Genomic DNA, 25838 nt, shown 5'->3' with positions numbered 1-25838 from the left:
CCATTAACGATATCAATTTGTTTGTGTTTTCCGTAGGCCTATTTTTGGTTTACAGTGCTGTATGTATACGCTATAAAATACAGTGAATAAACATTTTATTTAATCGAACATAAAAGCCTGATATACACAGGACGGGAATTTTCCGAATCGGAAAAATTCAAATGATAGTTGTAAAGATTGTCTCTAATATAAAACCAACTCAATAGCTGGTTGGTATTCATTCAATTTAGTACAATGACCCATGATGCACGCCCATCCCATAAATCTGTCAAATCCGTTTAATGTTTATAACAAAGGTGGCAGCCATCCGCTCATCCACAGTCCGTTTAAATTAAATACATTTAATTTGAGGAAAATATATGTTATGATTTACTCCCGGAAGCCTTTCCGCTTCTTTGATAACAAAAACATTTTCGATTATATATATTTTATTTAGATATAGTTCAGCGTGGATACCTATTATATAGATTTTTTATTTCCTTTTGTTCCCCTCGGCGCTTTTTATACGTTTTCGCATATGTTTGGGAATTACTCTGAAAACTTCGCAATCAATTTGTACGGGCATTGAATTCTGACGCATTTTCAGCCACCTTAATTCCATGTCAGCTTTTGACTTTGTCTCACCTGGAAATAAATTACATTTTGCCTTTTAATAATAAGTTGGTGTTGTGATTAAACTGAAAATAAACTAAAAATATTTTTGAGAAATTCAAAGAACCTTTTAAGTTACAGAAAACAGATCAGTTAATGTTTTGGCTTTCAAAAGAATCTTAAATGATTTATGTATGCGATGGGTTATAGTGGCTAAAAGTTGGTTGCTATGTCATTCCCTTCCATTTCCGGGTCGAAATATATTATAGCATATTTTTAGATACCTTCCGAAGTCATATAGACTTATGCTAAACCAAGTAACCTGTATAAACTCACTTACCAACAGTTTTGCTTCTCTGAGTCCTTGAAATCTTTTGGGATTGTCCTCCACTGGTGCTCACACTATTCTCTTCATCAGGGGTAGAATCATTACGAAGCGCATCTCCACGCTGCAATTTTTGACGCCTAGCGGCCAGATTGCTCTCCAAGCTGATGCCCTCCAACTTCCGGGGGTGACCCTTGCGCTTTCGGGTGTGCGTCCGATATGCAGCCTGAATCTTTTTAGCAGCTTCCTCCTCAATGAATCGTTCCAAGGATTCGCTGATGGCATCGTTTCCAAACGAAGCCTTAGTGTCCAAAGTTGATGACTTGGTTCCGGCACTAGCCCGTCGCAATCTTCGCCTGGTAAGGAAACCACGAGCTCCAGCCTGGATCTTTGTGGCCGCCGAAACAATGGTGGACTCGGTTTCAGTGGATGTTCCCATATCATCCGCCATGGCGGTATCTATGTCAAAGTCTTTGCTGCTTTTTTTGGGATCAAAGTAATCGGAATCCGTTTCGGACAAGGAGTAAGCCATCATCTTCTTGCGAATATTCTCCGAGGTCTCATCGTCCAAACAGAAACTCATGGCGCTATTAATGGCCATACCATCTTCACCTTCATCTATGGTCACAGATCTGAAGAGTCCTCGGGGATCATCGCCAGCGATAGTGTAATGCCTCATCAAATGCACCCTTCCGGATTCTTCTTCATTGAGCAAGTCCTTGACTTGGATATTTTCCGCCTCACCGAAAACCACGGAGTCACTCTGAGCAGAGCTCTCCCTGGTCTCCTCCCTCTGCAGACGGTTGTATACGATAATATCTCCATCTTCGATGTCAATGCTGGATTGCTCCTGCAAAGAACTCATAGGTCGGACTACGGGTTCATCAAAACTGGGATCTGCCGAGGAGAGCCTCTCCTGGGACTTGGAGTCTCGCAGTTGGGACATCTTTTCAATAACTTCCTCTGGTTTGGACAACTTAACAGTTGCCTTCTCTATTGTATCTGTGGAGAGCGTGTCTAAACCCATGGTTTCCGATATGGAGGAGTCCGTATTCTCAGCTTTTTGGCCAGCCACTTCTGGTTCTGATTCTCCCTCGGAAAGATTTGTCAGTGAAGCGCATTTTTTTATACAAGGTTCCTCTATAACTTCTTTAAGATGGCTAGCAATTGGATATGGGCCTTGTTTCGATGAGTACTCGATCTCATTCTCCAGGAAACTATTAACCAACTCTTGAGTTGAAGCAATATCCAGAGCTGTATAAGATATAAAGATATTATACGAATTTAAAGATTGTTATACCAAACTTACACTGTACGATGCCACCAAAATCGGATTGTGACAACAGTAGTGGATCCTCCACTGATCCAGTCCCAGCCTCAGATGCCTCTGTTAAACCTGCTAAACCAGAAGAGACTGCATTATCCTTTTCAGATGAACCCTCATCGATTTTGGAATCAGGATTTAATTTAGATTCAAGCGAGCCATGCGATCTATCTACTATTTCAACTGATTCTACTTGCGTGCTGGTTTTACTTGTGATTACATCTGGATCCGGATCGGTTGCTACCCCAAGAGGTCCTCCAACGACTCCCTGGCTTGGTATTATGCGAGTTGACCCCACAAACCATTCGGATTTGGGTTGGATCTTTGAAGCATCTTCACTGGGTTCTTCTTGAACCAAACTTTCTGATGGTGTGGTTGCAGTTGGGTAACTTGAATTTTCTATGGCTGTTATCTGTGAGCTGGTAATAGAGTCAAAGGAGCTCATATCAAAGTTTTGTAGCTTTTTTCTTTCCATATATTGTCGAAAAGCTCTTTGTATTATAAGAGCTGCACTGGATTTCCCCACATGTTCATCTTTTATTGGATCATTGGCTTTAGACTGAGGATCATCTGTCTGTAATTCATATTTTGTTTCGCGCTTTTCATGATTTATAGATGAACTGGATTCCACAGATTTAGGTTGCTCTTGGAATTCTTTTTTCTGTAATTCGCTTAAACTTTCCTTATTATAGGATCCTTTCGAATGATTCTTTATTTCTAATGGTTCTGCAGACTGTAATTTAGTAAGAGATTTTTGTTCATCGGAATTTGAATTAGCGGTGTGTACTTCTTGAAAATCATCTTCAGACTGTAACTTAGCTAGAGGTTTAGGTTCGTCAGAAATTGAACTTAAACTGACACTCTCTAGTTCTTGAAATTTATCTGACTTTTCAGATTGTAATTTAGTAAGAGGTTTTGATTCATCAAAACTTGAAGTTGGGCTAACTTTCGAGAGATTCTTTATGTCTTGAGACTCTTCCGACTCTAATTCTTTGATCCTTTTCGGTTCGTTACTTAAATTTGTCAAATAAATTGGTGTGGAAATGTTTTCCTCTACCTGTACTAAATCTTGAAGCTTATCAGTTTTCAATTCTTTGGTAGTTTTTAGGTTGTCAACTGGTTCTGGAGAATGAAATGGCATTGAACTAGATATTAAAGGTTGCTTAACTTCCTGTATCTCTTCAGATTTTAATTCATCAATCACTTTTGGTTCTTTAGATACCTTTGCCAGATTAACTACGCTTAAATTAGCTTCCTCCTGATTACCATCATCTTGTATTTTTGGATCTTGGGGCTTTACAGAATCTATCTCTTCTGGCTTTTCCATTAATTTAAGATACCTTCTGTAAGCTCTTTGAATTTTTGTAGCCGCTTTATTTTGAGCAAGTTTTGAGTCATCTGAGGTCTGAGTTTTAATGGGTTCGATTATTTTTCTTTGGGAAAACAGCCTAAATGCCTTTTGGATAATGAGTGCAGCGTTTTCTTGTCTTCGAATAAGTTTTTCATCGGCAATCTTTTGTTCTTCCGTTTTCATGAGATATCTTCGATATGCTCTTTGAATTTTCTGTGCAGCAAGATTTTCTTTAGATTTTCGGGAATCATCAGGGGAAACTTTAATAGCCTTTTTCTTTAGGTTGCTCCGAAGCCACTTTTGAATTATTTTTGCAGCTCTGTTTTGTTTTTCAAATTCAGATTCGCTTTCAGGTTCACTCTTTAAAGATTGCTTATCCTTGAAGCGCTTGTAAGCTCTTTCTATGATCTGAACAGATCTTAAAATATTTAAAATATCTGTTTTGTACAAAGATTCGTAATGCTCAGAGTTACTTTTTGGCTTTCCAAGATTATATTCAACATGGTTAATATTTCTACTTGATAGCTCTTTCTGAGCAGGCTCCAAGTCCGTGCTTTGATTAACATTTTCCGTGGGTTGGTCATTTTCATTATCTAGTTCCAAAATGGTTTGCAGTTTGGATCCTCCTGTCTGCGTGTACTCGGGATCGCCCTCTGATACTTCTATAACCTCGATTTCCTCTTCATTGGAATCAATATCAGATTCAGGGGAAATAGCTTCATTGGTTTTTACTTCTCTATTATCTGTTTTAGATTGAAACTTTTTTGGTATTTTGTACTTGGGTTTGCCATCATCCGCATTGAATGAAACGAAGAATGAAACTGAGTTCTTGGCCTTTGGCTCTACGTTTTCTACGATTTCTTTGGGTGTATAATAACTTGGAACTCTTTGTGCGGGAATGATAGGTTCTTCTACAACCGAAGATGTTACTTGGCTTGTATTTGGTTTTTTAGTTTGAACTGGGGGTTGAGTGGTTTCTACTTCTGTATCAGTGGATCCCTTGGGTTCCACATATATATCATACCAGGCGCCATCGTCGTTGGGATTTTTGAATGACTTGAGCTGCAACTCAGCTATGGGTGTGGGCACAAGTCGCCCCGATGTTAAGGTGCCAATATCTTTATCTTTTACACTAGAGTTAGATAACTTCTTGGTGTTCTTTTCAATCTCAATATGGTTAGTAGGTAAATTTTGGGTGCCAATTAATTGATTAGATACAAGCAATGAAGAGTTTTTCTGCTAATTTAAAAACAAATTTAACAAGTTTTTCGTTTATGATTTCTTACCAGTAATTACATCGGGATTTAAGGGAACAAGGGAGTTGATTATGTTATTTAGTTCTTCAGCTGTGTAAGAGAGAATTTGATTTGGTTTAGGAAAAGCACTTTTACTTTCAACTCACTCTTTTTATCCTCAATAATTGCAGCCGTGTTTCCCATAGCTGTGGAGTCATCTTTATGTTCCTTTAGGTCAGCAGTTTCATCAGTTTTCGTTGATAAACCATCCCCTTCAAGCTGAGTGGGTATGGGTCCTTCATCTGTCATGACCTTCTCTAAAGCAGTTTCTGAGCCTAATAACACATACCCTTTAAGATATAAACCAAATCTAACTGAGGTTGATCTACTTACTTGGATGTTCCACGTTTCCTTCGCTGATGCTCTCATTACTCCTATTGATTATGGTTTCTGATCCATCTACTTTAAATTAGAAAAAATTAGTTTATTTTATAAATTAAATCAATATGTATAACTTGAAATTACTCTCTTCTTCATCTGCAACATTGGGTGGTTCTTCAGTTATCTTCTCAGAAGTTACTTTACTTTGTATCTCTTCCAAATCTTGGGACTTGGGCTTGTCCTGTAACTCTCCATTTACAGTTTCGAACTTATTTTTACCAGATAATCCCACTTCAATAATAATGTTACATTTTAAAATTAACTTTACCAAAACAATTTATATACTTACTAACTGCAATGGCAGTGTCGCCCATAGACATTGCAGGACCGAGCTCTTCTTCGCTGTTGGTGACTCTTTCCAATGAAGCTTTTGAAGGTACACTTTCCAGGGAATCTGAAAATACTTTTTCTGATAAATTTATAAGATTAGTTGGTTACTAATTTATAAATACAATACTATTATTAAATATTATTATACCTTCTGAATTCTTAGTCGAATGAATATCTAATTCCGTAGTTTCATCAATCAATTTACTCTCTTCAGGTAAACTTTCTTTGTTCACTTCTTCAGCTTCGACTTGGAAACTTTCTGATTCCGTAGATGACTTAACTTTTATTTCATCAGATTCACCTTCTAACTTACTTTTGTCAACTTGCAAAGGTTCAAATTCTATTGGTTTTGCTTCTTTATCTGATTTTTCAGAATCAGTTCGGGATGTTTTTGATTCCATAGTTGACTTCATTTCTTCTGCAGATTTATCATCCTCAATTTGCATAGACTCGGCTTCTGCTAGTTTAGTTTCTTTGTCCAATTGTTGAGGTTCATCTGCCCCAGCTGATTCCGTAGATTTCAATCTATTAAATTCACTATCCAACTCACTCTTGTCTACTTTCATAGATTCGGATTCTATTGGTTTTGATTCTCTATCTGATTGTTCAGATTCAGTTCGGGAAGTTTTTGATTCCATAGTTGACTTTATATCTTCCGCAGATTCACCATCTACTTTACTATCCTGAACTTGAATAGATTCAGATTGAGTTGGCAGAGTTTCGTTTTCCAATTGTTCAGCTTCAGCTGGGAAACTTTCTGTTTTCGTGGTCGACTCTACATCTACTTCCGTAGATTCATCACCCAGCTTTTTAAACTCGTCTTGCATAGAATCGGAGTTGATTGGTAAGGCTTCTGGATTGGATTGTTGGTCTTTAACTGGTGAGCTTTCCGATTCGCCGGGTAATATTTTATCACCGAATTCCGCAGATTCTTCATCTATTTTCAGATTTTCCTTTTGCTTCAATTCGATAGATAGAACTTTCTTTTCCGATTCTTGTTCATCAGATTTTAAGCTTTCTGATTTTTTAATTAATGTTTTACCTATATTTTATAAGGCTTTGTTAATTACATATTTTTTAAGTTTGAGTGCATACTATTTACCTTCTATGACAGAGTTTTCTGTAATGGTTTTTGTATTCTGTTGGAGTTCACTAGGTTTGGGTATTATATCTTCTCTAACTTCGGTTTGGTTCTCAGGTCCTTCTGAATTGAGAAAATATTATTAGAAATTAGTTATATTTTTAAATGTTTTTTCATTATGTTTTCATATTTTCTGCTCACCTGTTATTTCTGCTGGATTTTTAAAGCTGGAAACATTATCTTCGATTTTTAATTCAGTATTTTCTGTGAGGACATCAAAATTATGAAAATCAGGATTGGAACTCTTTGAATTTTGTTTTTCTTTGCCGTCTTCAGCGGGAGAAGATTCCTCAGTTTCTAAACTTTCTTGTCCAATTAGAATCGTTTCTTGTTGTGATAGTTCTGTGATATCATTTTGTAAAATTTCTGTTTCTTTCAGCAAATCATCTGATGGAAGTTTTTCTAAATTTTTTTAATTTGTAAGGAAAAATATTAAACATTTAGGCACTAATTTTTAAGAACTAAAACTTACTATCATCATTGCTCTTCCCTTCCCTGATTTTTTCACTTTTCGATTCTAATTGATCAGTTTTTGGAGCACTTGAAAGTCCAGCAACCTCTTTATCTGCTTTTAATTCATCATTCGATGCCGTTTCTTTCTGAATCTCTGTTGAGGTTTCAACCTCTAAGCCTTCAACAGCTAAAAAATTTAAGTTTTATAAAACTTTTGTACAAATTTGTAATACTTACTTGACAATTCAGAAGCTTGTGCAGTAGCTGTAGTACTAGGCTCGAGAGATTCTTCTTCATTTAGCAAATTATCCTTTATAGGGTTAATGTTTTCTGAAGCAATTTGCTTACTTTCGGTTATCTGATCATCTGTAATAAAAGATTTAATTTTTAAATCATTGTTTTATATAATAGTAAGCCATTTCTATCTTACCAACTTCTGGAACGTTATCTAAAGTTCCTTCTATTGTAGTTTCTTGATTTGATTCATCGATTTCTTCTACAGTTTCAGTAATATCTGAAATTGTTTTATCTTCTGTTTTTGGTGGCGTTGTTGGTTTATCTTCCAATATAGGTATAGTTTCCAAAGAACCATCCAGGTTATGCCCATTGTAGGCCTTCATTTCACCCTGATTTCCAATCCCTATGTTTTCCTGGGTTTTCAAGTTGGTTTTTACGGGTTCTTCATCTTCTAAGCTTCTCTTTTCTCGAGTTTTCTCAAAGGACTTGTTTTCATCTTTGTCTAATGAGTTGCTTTTATTATTTTCAGCTTGACTAGGTGTGTCTGCAGATGTTTCCAAATTTTCATCTAAAAGTTCTAAAGGAGTTTCTAAAATAAATAAAATTAAATCAAAAGTTTTTGAAAAACAAATAAATTATGTAAAGTACCTTGCTCAAGAACTTCTTGATTTTGATTAAGTAAAACCTTTTTCAAGCTGTCATCTTCCGCGTGGGTAATATTTTGAGAGTCTTGCGATTTTGAGTCGTCATCAGTTAAGTTCTTATCTGCAAGCACTGCTAAAAAATGATTAATGATTCTACACTAAACTTAAAAATTAAATATTAAAAGTACTTACCTTTAGTGTCTTCTTGGGTTGATATGGATTCTTCGGGAATATCTTCGACATGCTCAATTTCAATAGAAACTGTAGGGGTAACTTCGTTTTCAATTGGAATTTCTTGAGATTCGCTTTTGGTTTCATTGGGTAATTTATCTTCATTATCTTTTTCATCAGCTTGTAAAATATCAGAAGAGGCATCAGCCTTTTTTGTATCATTTTCTGGTCCATCATCACTTTCTTTTTTCTCACCATGAAGTAAAGAACTTTCTACAAATTCACCATCCGCTTTTTTAACATTATCTTTGGTTAAGCTTTCAGTTTTAGTTTGATCCTTGGTTGTATCTTCTATATTTTCAGTATAGGGGTTATCTTTAAACTCGGCTAGGACTTCCGGTGCCGAATCTAAGCTGGCTTTATTGGATTTTAGTTTGTCTTCGTTTTCCAACTCAGTTTGTAGTTTGTCTTCGTTTTCCAACTCCGTTTCTTCGCTACCATTTGTATCTTTAAGTTCGACTTGAGGTATTGATTCTAGATCTAGACTTGATTTAATTTCTTTTATGATTTCAGGTTCTTGAGCTTGATTTGGGTCATTATAATCTTCCATATCAACAGACTGCAAAGCATTCACTTCCAAATCCTTTGATTCATTTTGTAAGTCCTTCAAATCTGGCTTGTGAATCATACTTTCGATTAAGGCGCCGCTAAGAATTTCTGAAAAATATAAAATAAAAACCAAGTTACTAGAATTTCGATTAATCATACGATATTCGCCTAGTTAATTACCGCTTTTCCTTAGCTGAATCGATTTTTCTTGGCCCTTAATGGGTTCCGCGAAATACTCCTTCTCAAGGCCGGCATCAACGTTATTGTTCTCCACTTCCTCGTCTTCGTGAATTATTTTCTGATGGACACGTTCCTCGTAATTGGCCATTCCCAGTTCAGTAGATTCCGTTGAAAGGAGTGCAGTGGAAACGGATGTGTAGGATCCAGTTTCTGAAGCATTGTCATTGAGTTCCTCGGCATGATCTGTGGCTGAAGAAATAGTTCTCTTGGCTCTATAACGTGCCACCATTCTTCTGAAGGCTCTTTGGATTATGATGGCGGCTGTTGCTAAGGATACTGTGCCGTTTTTCAATCGATTTTGCTCCTGCTTCTTTTTCAAATATATGCGATAATGTCGCTGAATGACGACAACCGCTTTCATATAGTCAGCAGTGTTAAATTTATTATTCTTGCTCCGGACGTCACGTGAATTTTTAAGTTTTTCAACTCGCTTCTTTGCCAAGATACGACGAACTTGTCGTTGAATCAGGAGTATAGATGTCATGTATTCCACACTATTGCATTTATCCTTATCAAGAGCAAGTTTTCGCTCTTTGAGATATCTTCGAAAATGTCTTTGAATGATAACAACTGATTGCAAATAGGAAATTCGGCTGGAAAATTTCGGTTGGTCTGCCTCAGCTAGTTTGGTATCTGTATAAGCGGAAGTCGTATTCTCCACATCCTTTTTATTCGCACTTAGGATTCGCCCACACTCGCAGGTTACCTTCGATACAGGAGTTACGTTTTCTTTGCCCTTTAATGACTTTTCGTATGTCGAATATTTGGTGTACTCAATTCGTCCCGACTTTTCTTTGGATATCCTTTGAAAGTACTCCTGTGCGAAAATGTAGATATTCTCTGGTTTTTCTCTTAGAACTGCCTTGATAAATTGCTTAATGAGATCCGTAAGTGTTTCTGGAATTATATTGAACACCAGGGAAAGGGGAACCTGCTGACGTATGCGGTTCTTCATAATTGTTTCATACGTTTGCACCGGCTCGTATTTTCGCACCATTTTATTGGATTTTTCACCAACAATCATATTGAAAAAGTTGGCCGAAAAGCCATACAAATCAGCCGGCTTTTCACGTAACACTTCTTTGGTATAAACCTTCATTAGGTCCCGCAGACCCTCGGGAACTCTTGGTAAACTCGTGGTCGTCATTTTAGTATTTTAAACACCATGCATGGGAAAATGTTGAATCAATACTGACCAAGAAAGGTGTCCGAATGTGCCTGGAAACCTCGGCTCACTCGGAGTTGCCATGTCAACACCTTGGGTGCCAAAACATATCACCACCAGCTGACGTTGCCATAACTTGTTGCTTTCACAGATTTGTGGGAGTTATAGTAATAATTATGGGGTTTATTCTTGGGTTCCTATATATAGGCTACCAAAAGGTTAGGCTATATATATTTAGGGGTTATCCAGAGAATATTTACAAAGAAAAATAAATTATTTTTAATGCAGTTTACAAGATCTTTGGGTTGGCTTTTACCTTTTTTCAGTTGAGTGAAAAATCCATTTTACTCTACTGAAAGCTGTAAAAACTAGCCCAAAATCAACAATTTATTTTTTACAATTAATTAACATCCTCTGAAGATTCAACAATTCTGCAAATTATTGGAATATCTCCCTCATGTGCGATATTATTATTTTCGGAATATTTCAAAGTCTCGCGAATGAAATTGTTTTTGAATTTTTTCCAGTCACAAGTTTTGAGAAAGTGAGTGAACAGGGCTTCTCTAGATGGAATCATGCACTCCATATATAAGAGTCTTCTTTCCCAGATATTTCCAGGATTTTGTTTCTTTTCCAGCAGAAAGAATCTAGGAAGTGTAAGACACTGTACCGTGGTCCTGGCCATTATAACTCGGTGCTCCATTTTCTCGCCCAAGCCGAATATGGCTCCAAAAGTTAAGGTACCGACATCGATGAAACGGCTTTCGAAAGTAGGTATCTAAAATCAGAAATAAATATGTTATTTAATGAATAACATTGCAATTGAATATAAACTTTTGTAGTAGAAATATTTATCCAGGAACTTACGTAGGACTGATCACTGTCCGAGATTAAACTAGAGAGTGAGGATGAGAAAGGATCATCACCATCGTAAAAACCTCCCACATAACTGTTCAAAACTGGTGCAGCTCTGATCTGTGTGCTCAATTTGACCGAATCAGATGAACTTATTTCAATCTCATCATCATCATCATCTTGGCAAAGTTCCCAATAATCTTCATAAATATCTTCTTCGGTTACCTCCTGGGTGGTATGAGAAAACGGAGTTATCTCCGATTTACGAGTCGAACGACGCCAGGTAAAACGCTTTTTTGGCGGCTGTTCTGATTTCCGTAAGCCACATGACTTTTCTATATCCCTTAATTGCATTTTACGCATCTGTGATTGTTTAATTTATATTAAAATAATAACAAAAACAATAACCAATTGTGCCCGGTTGTAAACTATACTAAAAAATATATTTTTTAAATTCCTAAAATTCAATTTACCTTTCGACTTTTAATGGTATTATCACCATTTTCCTTAAAACTGCTACTCGAACTTTCTATCAATTCCAGAATATCTCTTTTCGAGGCGTTTTCAGACTTGGGTGGACTGGAAAATGTTGATCGGACTCCATGTTTAAACAATCTCGACACATCGCCTTCCGATGTTGTCAAAAGTTCATAAAACTTTTTTCCCTTTTTAAAAGTAGCCTAAAAAGAGTCTTAATTAGTTATTACAAATTACCAAAACTACATTCTGCTAACCCTCATATTTAGGCACTGGAGTATCAGACATTCTCCACTTAGCACAAAGTGGACATTGGTCATAGATCCTATATCTTCAGCGAATATGGTATCCAATGGCTCGAATTGCTTAAGCCTACCATATCGGCAGGCTTCCACGATCTGAAACATATTTAGAAAAGCGTAATGTTTAAAAAATGTTTCTAAGAAAAAGTAATTTTCAATAATGGGAACATTATTATATTTTTTTATATAAACATTTAAGTACTGCTGAGCATGGTTAGGGAAGTTGCAAGTTAAGGAAGATGAAATTCTGTTTTAAATTATGATCAGAAAATAGTTTCCTATGTTGACAGTTTGTGGATAACAAAGGGTATTATCCATATCTAACTAACTTTATTTAAGTATAATTTATATAAAAAAATAATGAATTAAGAAATTACATTGTTTAAAAGTAGGTCAAGCTTTTGTAGATTCAATTTGCTCAGTGTTCTGGGTGCTCAAGATGAAACGATCTAAAATTTTACTCACCTGTTCATTATCGAGAAAATCAAAGTAGTCCAGCGCCTTGAGGGCCCGCTTCTTCTCGTCCCAGGTCTTTGTCATGTAGGACCCAAGAACCGACTTAAAGTCATAGTCGAAGAGGACCAGCAGTTCGCAGTAAGCTGCAAAGTGAAGCGTTCAATAGTTACTGGTGAACTGTGCAAACTGGCGAAAATCGGGCACATGGATTCCATGGAGCAAGTAGTGCTGGTGCTGGTTTCTAGTGGCGTGCATCTGTTTTTTTTCGAAAGATTGCCAGCAGGGGCACGAGGAGTAACAGGCACAACAGCCAAAAAAATCAAACCAAAACGAATGGAAGCAAAAGGAAGGCGCGGGTGTTGTTTTGGGCCAACCTATATATTTCGACTGAATACTTTATACTGAATACTGAGGATTGGTGGGTAAATTCGTGACGAATGCGGGTTGGTGGGGGGTATTTTGTTATTCATTTTGATTGAATCGAATTAGGACTTAACGTTGTTTATTGCTGATTAAATTGGTGGGTACAGGCAATCGCAAATGAAGCAACAAAACCAAACAAATTCCCAATAAACACATTCGTACATATCGCGTGCCAGGGTCTATGTATTTCCCATTTATTCCGACATGAGCCGCAAATGTTGCAGTTTACCTAATTCATTTTCTTATCATCTTTAAGTGCGATCAAATTGCCAGAAGAACGGAATGTATTCTGGATTTATTTTTAGTTTTTTTTGTGTATGAATTGAAATAATATGGGTCTTAGCATGAACTGCTGGTCAAGCAACCTTATTATCACCCCAGATAGGCTTTCTTTGGAATTCAATTTAAAAAGAAATGCCTTATCAGCTTTCAAAATAAACAATTAAAACATATTAAGTGTTGGTATAAATCAGAAAATTACTCACTTGCTGCTTTGAATGTGTAACTTCGTTTGATTCCCTCCAATAACTCCACGTCGCCCATCATATCTCCAGGTCCAAGAATGCCTCTGAGTGCATCCTCGTCCTCCTTAAAATTAAAAAGAATATTTAAATCAGAAAGAGGTATTCTAAACATTTACCCTTTTGTTTTCCTCTCGAATCATATGCACTTCTCCTGTTAATATGAAAAATACGGTAATGGGATTATCCGATTGCCTGATTATATTCCGGCCAGCATCGACGGACATTAAACGGATTACTGGAACTAAGCGAGCTCGGATTTTCTGAAAGGATTCTGGTTATTACTGCTCAGCTTAATAACTAAATTTGCTTTACTGGAGAGAACCGGGAGAAGCAGGGGATCCTAGCAAACAGCGTACATAACTTCATTCTATCCGGAATTGTACGTATTATGTGAGGTATGCGAATCAACGATTTTTCCTGTGTTGAGAGAAAGCCCAACTTACGCCTTGCTCGGACTCGTGTTGATAGATTCCTTGTAACGTTGGAGGTGATCCTTGGGTCGTCATCGGTTTCCTTAAACGGATCATTAAGACTAACCATGCGGACAACCTTTTTGAACAATCCCTTGAGAGTCTGAATTCTCTTTGCCTCTGCGTTATTTTTTTGACGTCGATGCATTTCTGCAAAATATAAACAAAAAATATATAAAAAATGTATGGAACCGAACAAAAAAGTGTTTTATTTGAAAATTTTGAAATACTGTGTAATGGGTTCTACGACAAAATAAGGGCATGTTTAAACTTTTAGCAGGTTTTAGGACACTATAATAGTTTTATTTTTAAATTTAAGTAACATTAAGAATAGATACAATGTTCTTTCAGAAGATGTGAAAAGTGCTATATTAAAATTTTGAAGGTCTTTTAATATTTATTTTTGTATTTAAGAATATCGTTCTATCGTATAATGTCTGCACGTGTGGCAAAAACAGTCCGGAAAGGGCAAAATTCAACTTCAATCAAAATTTATTTTATTTTCGGACTAACATATAAATCAATCTTTCATTTGTCCAATATTTTTAAATATCTAAAAAAAACGTCCAAGAGCAAGGTCGCCATAGAACTGAGGTCAATTAAAATATATGGTTATATCTATGTGAGCAGCACAAAGAGCACGTGGAGAATGTGCTCCATAAGATTAAATATATACAAAGTGAATACTGACAATTGGAAGATTAGAATAATGTTTTAAAAAAGCAAACATATTTATTATATACTCAAACGGTTTTAAATAACCGTTATCAATTTCCCAAACCCTTCGCCAGAGATGTCAAATTCAAGCCACCGCCACAAAAGGGAAATTTTCAAACAGCTGGTCTGTTGTCGTCTCTATTTGAACGGCAAAAGGGGAATTTTCCGTTAGTTGCTGTATAGCTCGTGATAAAAAGTTTATTTTAAATTTATCGCTTGTATTAGCGTTTTGAAATTCTAGACTTAAAATGACTTCCAGCACGGAGGAGAATGCTTCTAAACAAAGGAAACGAAAATGCAAAGTGAGTTGGCTATAAATATTTGTTCTTTCACTGCCAACCGGAAAATGTATTTTTTCTTAAGCTGGCCAAATCGAAAGAGCCCGAGAAGCGATTAATTGGTATTGGATTACTGCCGGTTATGATATTTCTGGCCTCCACAGTTACCGTAGCAGTAATGGTGAACCTACAACCACATACCAGCAAAATTTTCCCTTGGAAATCAACAGTTTCTTCACAATATTCCCAGCAGCCACCGCCCACATATGCGATCTACAATCGGGGTTCCAAAGAGGATCATTTGGTGCACGTGATAAATGTTCTGCACAAGTTTGGTTACCAAAGAGTGGACCTTAATGGGAGTTGGAACCTTTTGTGGGCCCACCATTATCCGTTTTCGACCATTGAAAATCTCAAGAATCTTGGCAAGAATCAGGTGGTAAACCATTTCCCAGGCTGCGGTTATCTCACCAACAAGGTGGACCTGTGCACTACTAGGCTTCCCTTTCTGCCACGTGCTTTTCGACTACCAGAACAGCGGGAAGAGTTTCTAGACTACGCCAGGGATAATCCCCAGGCACACTTCGTCCAGAAACACAATCAGCATAGGCATATTAAGGTGCGAGCACCCGCTGAAATAGCTTTTGGATCCAATGATTCCTTTGTTCAAGAGTTCGTCAAAAAACCCTTTCTGGTGGATGGCCACAAATTCGACATCGGAGTTTACGTAGTTATCACATCATTTAATCCTCTACGAGCCTACATCTATACAGGAGACGTAAATTTCCGTTACTGCCCTGTGAAATACCATCCCTTTGATGCCGAGAATGTAGGCAAGTATGTCGTCGGTGACTACTTCCTGCCCACCTGGAAGATTCCTTCACTTCGCAAGTACTATAATAGCTTTGGCGGCGGAATGCGTACTGCTTTTGAAGCGTATGTCCGAGATCAGGGCAGGGATCCAGCCAAGATTTGGCCTCAGGTGGAGTATATAATCCGCACAACGATTGCAGCGAAGGAACAAGACATTGCCAACATCCTACGCGCCTACAAGACGGACAACTTTTTCGATCTGATGAGATTCGATCTGTTCATTGACGAGGATCTTAAGGTTTTTCTCATGGAGGCCAACATGTCTCCCAATCTTTCTTCCGCTCATGTTAAGCCGAATTCGCTTTTGTATGAGCAAGTTCTGTACAGTGTTTTTAATCTGGTCGGAATTAGGCCGTTCGCTGCCACAAGTGGCACTTTGTAAGTAAATATTAAAATATATTTATAGAATTTATGTATAGAATATATTTATTTATAGACCTTGTGAAAGCAGTGAAATGATCACCGCCGATAAGAACTTGGCCACCGATTTGAACAAATGTGCTGCTTATGATTGCGACAAGTCCTGCAACAAGGAGGAGTGCGAACTGTGCCTGCAATGCCTCAGTGGATCCGAGTACGAAATACTGCAGCAAGCTCATCAGGAGCACTTGCACCGCGTGGACATGAAACGGATTATTCCCAAACCAATTGTAAGAGAAATATTAACTACAAATCATAACTATAAACTAATACGATTATTTTTTACAGCACGATCTTAAAAACTTCAATCTCATTGAGGAAACTAAGAAACTGACAAAGAAGAACGCTTGGATGACTCGCTGGTTCTATAACAAATGCCAATTTGATGCTGCCTGGTGCAATTAGATAATTTTATTATGATATTTATGTAAATACTTTTTGTGACTAATTAACTTTTTACACTCAGTATGCAAGTAAGTTTATATTAAACCCATTAGAAATTTCCCTAACCGCTTCACCAGAGATGACAAATTTAAACTACCGCCATTAAAGGGAAATTTTCCAACAGCTGTTGTGTTGTGGCTTCACTTTGATTGGCAAACGAGAAATTTCCCTTTCGTTGCTGTGGAGATCGTGATAAAAAAAGTTTGTTTTAAATTAGTCGCTTGTATTAGCGTTTTGAAATAGCACTTCTAGACTTGAAATGGATACCAGCGCAGAGGGCAGTGCTCCTGAACAAGGGGATGCTGAATGTACAGTGAGTTTGGCTACAAATAGTAGTTTTTCCATTAATGAGGAACTGAAAACTTTCTCTTTTCTTAAGTTGGCCAAATCGGAAGAAAATCCCGAGAAGCAATCAAATAGTATTGGATTACTGCCAGTTATGATATTTCTGGCGGCCACAGTTACCACTGCAGTTATGGTGGAGCTACTGCCACATACCAGCAAGATTTTCCCTTGGAGTTCTACAGTTTCTTCACAAGATCAGCAGCAGCCACCGCCCACATATGCGATCTTCGGTAGGAGTTCCACGGAGGATCATTTAGTACATGTGATAAATGTGCTGCAAAAGTTCGGCTTCCAAAGAGTGGGCGTTAATGAAAGTTGGAACCTTTTGTGGGCCCACGATTACCCTTTTCCTAATATTGCAAATCTCAAGAATCTAGGCGAGAATCAGGTGGTAAACCATTTTCCAGGCTGCGGTTACCTTACCAACAAGGTTGACCTTTGCACCACCCAGCTTCCTTTCCTGCCCCGTGCTTTCCGACTGCCAGCTCAGCGGGAGGAGTTTCTGGACTACGCCAGGGATAATCCCCAAGCACTCTTTGTCCAAAAGCACAATGAACACAGGCACATCAAGGTGCGAGCACCCGCCGATATAGCCTTCGGATCCAATGATTCCTTTGTCCAAGAGTTCGTTCAGAGACCTTTCCTGGTGGACGGCCACAAGTTCGACATCGGAGTCTATGTAGTCATCACGTCCGTTAACCCTCTGCGAGCCTACATCTATACAGGAGATGTCCTGTTCCGTTACTGCCCTGTGAAATACCATCCCTTTGATGCCGAGAATGTGGACAAGTATATTGTGGGAGATGACTACCTGCCCACCTGGGAGGTACCTTCACTGCGAAAGTATTACAATCGTTTTGGTGGCGGCATGCGCACTGTTTTTGAGGCCTATGTCCGAGATCAAGGCATGGATCCCGCCAAGATTTGGCCCCAGGTTGAGCACATAATCCGTACAACGATTGCGGCGAAGGAAAAGGACATTGTCAACATCCTGCGCTCCTACAAGACGCACAACTTTTTCGATCTGATGCGATTCGATCTGTTCATTGACGAGGATCTTAAGGTCTTTCTCATGGAGGCCAACATGTCTCCCAATCTTTCTTCAGCCCATTTCAAGCCAAATTCGCTTTTGTACGAGCAAGTTCTGTACAGTGTCTTTAATTTGGTCGGAATTAGGCCGTTTACTTCCACAAGTGGCACCTTGTAAGTTTTAAGTATAAATTTATATACTTAGCGCTTATGTATAACATTTATTTAATTGTAGATCTGGTGAAAGCAGTGAAATGATTACAGCCGATAAGAACTTGGCCACTGATTTGAACAAATGCGCTGCTTATGATTGCGACAAGTCTTGCAACAAGGAGGAGTGCAACCTGTGCCTGCAATGCCTCAGTGGATCTGAGTACCAGATGCTGCAGCAAGCTCATCAGGAGCACTTGCACCGCGTGGACATGAAACGGATCATTCCCAAACCAATTGTAAGGAAACATTGACTAATAATCATAACCAGAAACTAAAAAGATTATTTTTTACAGCACGATCTTAAAAAGTTTAATCTCATTGAGGAAACTAAGAAACTGACAAAGAAGAACGCTTGGATGACTCGCTGGTTCCATAACAAATGCCAATTTGATGCTGCCTGGTGCAACTAGATAAATTTAATATATTATTTATGTAAATACTCTTTGTGACTTAGTAACCTCTTATGCTCAGCATTAGTAAATTGGCCACCGATTGTGCTTAGTTGCAAAGTGATAGAATGCCTTTTGGCCTAATGGCCACGAAGTCATTAGAATTCAGTGCAAATTGTGAACTTAAAATAGTACTTTAAGAAGGAGCTTGCTTTGCTCTAAAAGTCCTTTAATTGACATGTACAAATTATGAAAGCTGTCCTTAAATTAATTCTACAAAAACTTAAGTAAAAAAGGTTCTCTTTGAAGATAATTATCATTTTCAAACTTATTTATCTACTTATCATTTTAATACCATGTTAATAGTTAATGTAGTATTTTATTTCTTATAATTGATATGCTATGATCGAAAATAAAATTATATGTTATAGAAATTACAATTTAACTTACAGCCTTTTTTCGTTAGCCAAATAACTTACCGCTAATGGTCAAACCCGTTCGCTGCGGCAGGTCATTGTCCATTTAGCCCGGGACCAGAGGGCCCGTTCCAAGCTGTAGTTGTCGCCAGCGTCCTCGGCCATAATACACCTATACACCAATATCGACTATGGCGACACTGGCAGAACAGAACAGAGCTGAGTAGAGGAAAACAGAACGTTAAAGCGATGCCGGCTCATTTCTGCATTGCCCTGGCGATGGAACGGCGTACACTTATTGCAAACCGATAAGACGCGAGATATGTCAATGTCAAACATAAACATAAGCAGCGGAATAAATACACATGGGCAGTGGCAATCAATGCCGCTGTGCTCGCAGAGAATCGCGACCTCGTCGCAACCCGGGGACCATAATCGGAGCTACACGAGGAAATGTCAGGTTTGATAAAATATTGGCCGGCACACATTCTTACTCAGAGTGGAGAGACCAAGAGACCAAGAGACCAAACGACCAACAGTCCAAGATAGTCCAGAGTCCAGAGAATAGATGGATGGATGGGACTCGGGAGTCTCAAGACTCTCCCCATCCCCCATGACGCTGAGCTGATCGGAGTTGAGCTTTTTTGTCGAAATGGAGATGAAGACGGCGACGAAGACGCTTTGTCGGCAATTACTTGTGGCCGGTGTGAAGCGATGGATTTATTGCCCCAACAGCTAATCAACCAGCTGAATTTATCGCTGACTTCATTCGACATTTAGAGGCTCCATACGCTGTGCATTAGTTGTGATTGCGCCATGGGAAAATAAAATTAAAAAAAAAAGAACAGACATGGCTGGTTAGAAAAAGGGACACTGATCGGTGGTTCGATCGACTGATAGGTGCAAATTGCTGCATGATAAAAAGTTATTCCCTCGAGACCAAATCAGTGCATAGAGAAGATCAAGTTCTAGGAAACCCAAAGCCGAACTCCATTTCTTTGAACTTCGGTACTTGAAAGACGTTTAAGCTTCCGTTTAACGGTTAGTTTTACCCCCGTATACTCCACCCCGCGCCCGTACAAAATACCAGGCGTAAACAACTTTTTCTTGGTTTTGGCTGCGGTGCCATCGTTCCGTAATTAATAGCGGCTCATGCGTGGCAATTTAAATAGCCGCTAATTGTAACCACCGTCAAACAAAACCAGTTAAAATGCCAGGAAATGGCCACCGTGCAGAAGAGGCAGCGCCATATAGCTGGCTATACAGCCATCTACTACATGGCCAGAAGCAGCTGCCTTGCTTCTGCACACTCGCACTCCTCTGAAATTTGTAATTTTGCTCTTAATGCTGGCGCATATTTCATTTGCATCTCGTGGAGCCAAGAGCCGAAGAAGTTATCCATGGAGCCAACCAAGAAGCTTAGACACAGCCGCAAATGAAGTACTCTGCAGGATGGCTAATATGCGACCATGGGCGAACTGGTTCATTACATTATAATGCCTACTGCACTTCGTTTTTTTTTTTTTTTCGTTTTCATCTTTTACTTAGCTCATTTTCAAGCTTATACTTAACACCAAAGCTGGCTTTATATTGGGTAGGTTTTCGGTTGGGTTTAGTTTTTGGTTTCCAGTATGCAAATTCTTTAGAGCCAACATCTGTTCTCCTTAAGGTCGTTACCTTGATGACACCACACCGTTAAACGAGTTGGGATCCCGATCTTGATCCCATTATTTCTCATGCATATTTGCTGCTCCTTGGGCTCGTAATCTGATATGGGTACTTAAGTTTCCATTAAACCAAAAAACTGATTGCTTTTAAGCAAGTATTTCCTCGGGAAGTCAGGATTTTTTCTTTCATAAACTACTTGTTTCGATTAAATAAAAAATCTCTTAGATAGCTCATTACTTTCTGCTCTGTCACACCCAGTCAACATCCTTTTTTAATTGATTCAAACATAATGATCTCACATCGCAAGTTTGAAATCTTAACCTTTTTTTTTGTAACTCGATATGGCCAAAGTAAACGTTATAAAAAAGTGTAGTCTTAGGATCCTGTTGGTTTAAGAATAAAAATTACTAAGTTAATGGTGCAATGCTACACTTTTAATGCAGATTGTAAAATCAGAGAGGCAAGCTGCTTTTATAGGATATACAATTAATTAAGATGAGAGGAATGCAATGGAGTTCGGTATTGCAGTAAAAGTCATGCGGATTAATGCTGTTTTTATATAAGAACAACGTTGTTTTAACTAAGCATCTTGATGCAATTTAACCCCCTGATTGGTTCGAAAACTAGTGATTACCAGCGAGTACAAGACAGAATTGGAATTGCTTGCCAGATAAATGTGCGGGATAGGATTTGGATTGGGCTTTTGATACTGAACATTGGATACTGGCTGATGCGATTGGGTCGATGTGATGATGCATCTTAGCCGCGGTGCAAGCAAAAAAAAAAAAGGAAAACACAGAAAACAAAGAGCTGCAAGGGACTAAAGAGGCAATGACTATCCGGTTTGGTGGCCAAAAAAAAAAAAAAAAAAATTGGAAAAACTGAAAAACCCAACGGATGGCAAGTTCGTTGGCAGTGGCAACTGCAATGCGATGCGATGCTCATGGCCTGGATCAATTTCAATGCCTTCTTGCATCCGTTAGGTGACCTCGAGAACTTCAAAGAATTTGAATAGCTATTGAAAATTATGGTGCATGGATGAAAATGGCCAGCGGCCAAAGAAAAGTGTTTGGAGCTGCCGGTTCCCATATCCGAATTATGCTCTGGCCCAGCTATGGCAACTCCAGATCCTTGTCTTCCTCTACACAGATGTGCTCCTCAGTACGTATGTACATGCACTCTCGAGTGTACTTACTTGACCCTAGGAGTCTCGGGTCCAGACTTTCCTCGGGAGATGAGATACTTTACGCTATACATTTATGCAGATAAATGCGAGGACGTCTTTATTTTGCAACTTAACAAGGGCAGACCCAGAGACTTTTTTGCGATTTAATATGGAGTGGAATTTTGCATATTTTTTTTCTTTGCCAGATTGAAGTGACTTTGATTAACAAAGAACAAGAAATGTAAGTAAGAATATGGAATATGGCGAGTCTAGAGTCTTAAATGCAAATGAGATTTAAGGAACTTAAAATAAAAACAGTCTTGATTTGCTTTTGGATGTTGTAAAAATCTCCAATCAATGTTTTCAAATCCCTTTTAAACATAATTGAACCCATATTATACCCTAACCAGAATTTATGCCAAAATAAAAATGGGTCGAGCCCCCAAAAAAAGAACTCACTTTCGGACGCAATATTGATCTATGTTCCATTGCCAGGAGATCGATTAAATATCAGGCGAAAGGGAAAACGCAGCCGGAACCCCCATGGTGGCTCCAGTTTCGGTTTGGTTTGGCAATCGCCACCCCATCCCCCACTCGGCAGCGGAAAACATGTGCCTATTGACAGAATATTGACAGAAGCTATTTCACTTTTCGGGGTGTGACAGACATGCCGGCGTTGCCTTTGCCTTTGGATTTGCCTTTTGCTAAGAGCCGTTGCCGTCGACGACTGCACCACCCACCACCCAATTACACTGAGAAAATTAAGGGGAGTTTTTGTGAGGAATACTAATGTTTTACAAGTTGATGGAGAATCTTTTTGAGATGTATCAGTTAGGAAGTTAAAAGTTAAACCTATGGATAATCACCTTATCAATCATTTATTATTCCAGTGCAGTACCTACCCCATCCTGCCCCATCAACTTGCGGCGTACTGGAGATGGAGAAGGCGGAGGAGACCAGGGGAGCTGGGTTTCCGTCTGTGCCAAAAGTTTTGACTGCGATTCAATAAACAAACGGTATTATTAAATAATGCGCTCGTTTTGCAGCGTCGCAAGTTTTTTGGCCGAGAAATCGGTTCCGCTGCCCGATTTGTCTTATGCATAGCCGCCAATGCAAATGGATTAATATTCACATATATATATATAAGGTATATATATATATGGCCATATATCCAGGGCTCAACGAATCGCCGCCAAATTCGGCGCGGCTCTGAAGTTGAACGGCGCTCCGGTCGGAGGTGTTTTAATGAATGTTGCCAGGATACAGGTGCCAGGTGAGGCCATTTTGTTATTTTTATTTGCTTTGACAGTCGGCACTTGAGCACCGGAGGAATCGGAGTAGTCGGAGTAATCGAAGGAACCGGAAGAGTCGGAATCGGGCCGCGAATACTCGTATATATATATTGGCCAGTATTCGAAAGGGTGAACAACTGATCGGAAATCCCGCCATGCGGACGCCCTTTGCCAATTTCGATTTTAACTTTTCGCCGGGCTGCCAATGTTTGGAAACGCCAAACCGAATCCTTCGTCTGGTGTCCATCTCGTGTCCCGCCGAAACTTGTCCCACGCTTCTGGTCATCATCCATGATAGCCACGTGCATCAACACATACTGTCGGCTGTTCTCGAGCCACGTGGTGAGTCCTCTTCCACGATTGACCCTCTCAAATACCTCCAGAGTGTGTGCAACAATTTAGTTGGTAAATAGATTTGCATATACGCGCTGCCAAGCATGAATAAATCGAAATGGCCCAAGTATGTAAATTGCCGTAGATATTTAGGTATGTGACTGGGCACGAACCTTCTGAGCAGGTGAGCAGGTCCGCACCATTCTATGAGCCACTCAAATTAACGCCCGGGAAATATGTGGCGTGCGACATTGGCACCTCTATTATGAAGACTATTTTGATGCACGATTTGGGTGAAGAGATAGGGAAAAACTACATTTAACTCAAATTGAAACTAATGGTGGATTTCAAGCTGAAAGTAAAAGTGTTTTTTATGGAGTTTTATGGTGGAAATGGAAATATTTTATAGGTTAAACGAAGAAAAGTTTCCAAGACCATCATTTAGACTAAATTGGATGGGAAAAATGTACAAAAATAAATGTTAAAAACTACTTCTTATTAAGCAGAAGATCTTAAGTAGTTTGGCAAAAATTGCAATTCGCTAAATTCTTTATTAAGAAAAGAAAATTAATAGGCAAAAATCACCAAAAGTCTTGCCACTTCCAAACTTTATTACTTTTTCCTGTGAATAGCATTCATGGGCAATATGAAAATTCTACTACAAATTCTACTAAAATTCTAGTAAAAGTACACTAAGCATGTTGGGCCATTAAACTATTGAAAGCTAGTAAACATTACTAAAAATCAACCATTATTTGTGCCCTTGAAAGCCAGTAATATAAAATTTCTTACTACATAACATCCTATAGCTCCATAAACCCAAGGATAAACAGAGGTCTTGGCCCCATAAAACATATTCCTAATGCCTAATTTCATTTTTTAAGAAAGTTTAGGCAATTCATAAATCATTTTTTATTGGAAAAATGTTAGCCACTCTGGGTGGCTGACCTCAATTGGGCTACTTAGCTTGGATGCACGTGAAAATCCAATGAAATCTCAGTGAAATGGCCATTAAGAAAGAATTTTGGATTTGAAATCTTGTTGGGGGTCAGGTGCGTGGATTGCGTGAATGCGAGAATAAAATGTATGGTAGCCAATAGGGAATAATTAAGTATTCCAATATTCTTGCCACAAACGGCGGTCTGGGTAGCTGGGCTCGCATGCAAATAAAACCTCAACAAGTCAAACCGGAAACCCAAACATTTCGTTCACTTTGTTGCCTTTCACAAACCTACGGCAAATAAGTGCTGAAGGTGTAGGTGTGGAATAGCTCCTCGGATTTTGGGTTTTCGGATTTCGGATCTTAGTACTCGGGGCTGGTCAGAAATAACAGCAGAAAGAAAAAACCGAATGCAAAAGAGCTCCCAACCACCTGAGGTTCTTTACACGTACCCCTTCTATATATGTAATATAAACCTGGGAAAATGTGTGTATATGTACGAGTATGGCTAGGATTCATGCCACCATTCATCCTGTTGTATAAATTAATGGAAAGTCCAGTCCAGTGGCGTGTTTTGACCATGGCCGGTAACCATGGCGTTAGAGCTAACGGTCGAAAATAGAGAGAGCGGCGAGGTCACTTCGGGAATATGTATGCAAATTGGACTAGGACTAGGGTGTCTCAATGACATTCACCGGAATGCCACAATTCTGGCCTTAGTAAGAACTATTAGTTCACCCGAAACACCTTGTAAGAGTATACACTTTAGGACCGGACTTTCGTATAAATCGCGGCTTAATTCATTAATTTACTCGGACATTCTCAGGGGAAGGTTATAATTTCGTTCGACCCACGACTTTCCAGTGGAGTTTCGTCCCCTTTGCATGCAAATCAAATTCAAAGTCCTTTTTAGACGTGGTCAAGACTCCAAGCTGAACGGTAGCTTGCGGGTAAAAATAAATTTACGGGTTTTTTCTATATTCTGTTAATGTATAACAAAGTGTTAAATGATGTTAAATGTTTAAAATATAATTAAGTTCACCAAAAGTAAATCAAATTTAATAATAAATTGCTTAAGCTATGACGTGTTAAAGATTACAGAAATATATAATACTTAATAACTTAATTCTCTTAAGATATCAGTTTAAATCCACGCATGTGTAATTACTTTGGGTCAATAAACTTGGCTCGAAAACACGACAAGGCTGTCAGAAGAGCGAAAACATTTCCAACAAAAGCCAGATTAATTATTTTCAGGCAGTGAACTCTTTCTTTCTTTCTGCTTTTTTATTTTTCCACACCACCTCATTCTATTGATTACCCTAAAAATAATTTGAGAAAGTGCTAACTGCTGGGTGCCTTGGCGGATCTAAAGAAGGTTCTACCAAAATTTGATTTTAGCCTTCTGCCAAAGTGTGTGTTTTTGTTAGCCCAGATAAGCCATCTGGTCAGAAGCTAGCTTCCTAAATGGAGCATCAGCAAACAGTACTCGTGTACGTGTGAAAACTTTCAATTCTTGGCTTACTACGAGTAGTTACTTGTCGATTGAGGC

General features: G+C 38.6%; 4 protein-coding genes across 5 annotated transcripts; 2 read left to right on the top strand and 2 right to left on the bottom strand.

Moving 5' to 3' along the window:
- Positions 1-124: 124 nt before the first annotated feature.
- Positions 125-10239, bottom strand: LOC108116244 (golgin subfamily A member 4). Its single transcript, XM_041818689.1, has 18 exons — positions 9033-10239; positions 8265-8960; positions 8077-8193; positions 7622-8017; positions 7429-7557; positions 7211-7378; positions 6880-7140; positions 6700-6801; positions 5746-6639; positions 5557-5661; positions 5352-5498; positions 5220-5288; positions 4994-5161; positions 4878-4937; positions 2975-4664; positions 2226-2911; positions 932-2170; positions 125-624 (listed from the first exon to the last, which is right to left on the bottom strand). The coding sequence occupies exons 1-18, from the start codon at positions 10237-10239 to the stop codon at positions 473-475; spliced, it is 8286 nt and encodes a 2761-aa protein (XP_041674623.1). The 3' UTR covers positions 125-472.
- Positions 10240-10542: 303 nt separating this feature from the next.
- Positions 10543-13961, bottom strand: LOC108116287. 2 transcript variants are annotated; one of them, XM_017228074.2, is made up of 8 exons: positions 13607-13961; positions 13411-13554; positions 13256-13358; positions 12357-12490; positions 11847-11987; positions 11586-11792; positions 11125-11475; positions 10543-11035 (listed from the first exon to the last, which is right to left on the bottom strand). In XM_017228074.2, exons 1-8 carry the CDS (start codon positions 13910-13912, stop codon positions 10658-10660), a joined length of 1764 nt encoding a protein of 587 aa, XP_017083563.2. In that variant the 5' UTR covers positions 13913-13961; the 3' UTR covers positions 10543-10657. The 2 variants fall into 2 exon arrangements, with proteins under 2 accessions (XP_017083563.2, XP_017083564.2); XM_017228075.2 differs by lacking the exon at positions 11125-11475.
- A 716-nt stretch (positions 13962-14677) lies between these two features.
- LOC108116508 (probable tubulin polyglutamylase ttll-15) lies at positions 14678-16603 on the top strand. The gene is made up of 4 exons (XM_017228443.2): positions 14678-14783; positions 14845-16010; positions 16069-16282; positions 16341-16603. The coding sequence occupies exons 1-4, from the start codon at positions 14730-14732 to the stop codon at positions 16455-16457; spliced, it is 1551 nt and encodes a 516-aa protein (XP_017083932.1). The 5' UTR covers positions 14678-14729; the 3' UTR covers positions 16458-16603.
- A 58-nt stretch (positions 16604-16661) lies between these two features.
- LOC108116507 (probable tubulin polyglutamylase ttll-15) lies at positions 16662-18881 on the top strand. Its single transcript, XM_017228442.2, has 4 exons — positions 16662-16809; positions 16876-18044; positions 18106-18319; positions 18377-18881. Exons 1-4 carry the CDS (start codon positions 16756-16758, stop codon positions 18491-18493), a joined length of 1554 nt encoding a protein of 517 aa, XP_017083931.1. The 5' UTR covers positions 16662-16755; the 3' UTR covers positions 18494-18881.
- The last annotated feature ends 6957 nt before the right edge of the window (positions 18882-25838 follow it).

Source organism: Drosophila eugracilis, unplaced genomic scaffold (genome assembly GCF_018153835.1).
Source record: "Drosophila eugracilis isolate 14026-0451.02 unplaced genomic scaffold, ASM1815383v1 contig_367, whole genome shotgun sequence".
NCBI lineage: Eukaryota > Metazoa > Arthropoda > Insecta > Diptera > Drosophilidae > Drosophila > Drosophila eugracilis.
The sequence above is the reverse complement of the archived record's forward strand: the minus strand, read 5'-3'. Positions and strand labels throughout refer to the sequence as shown.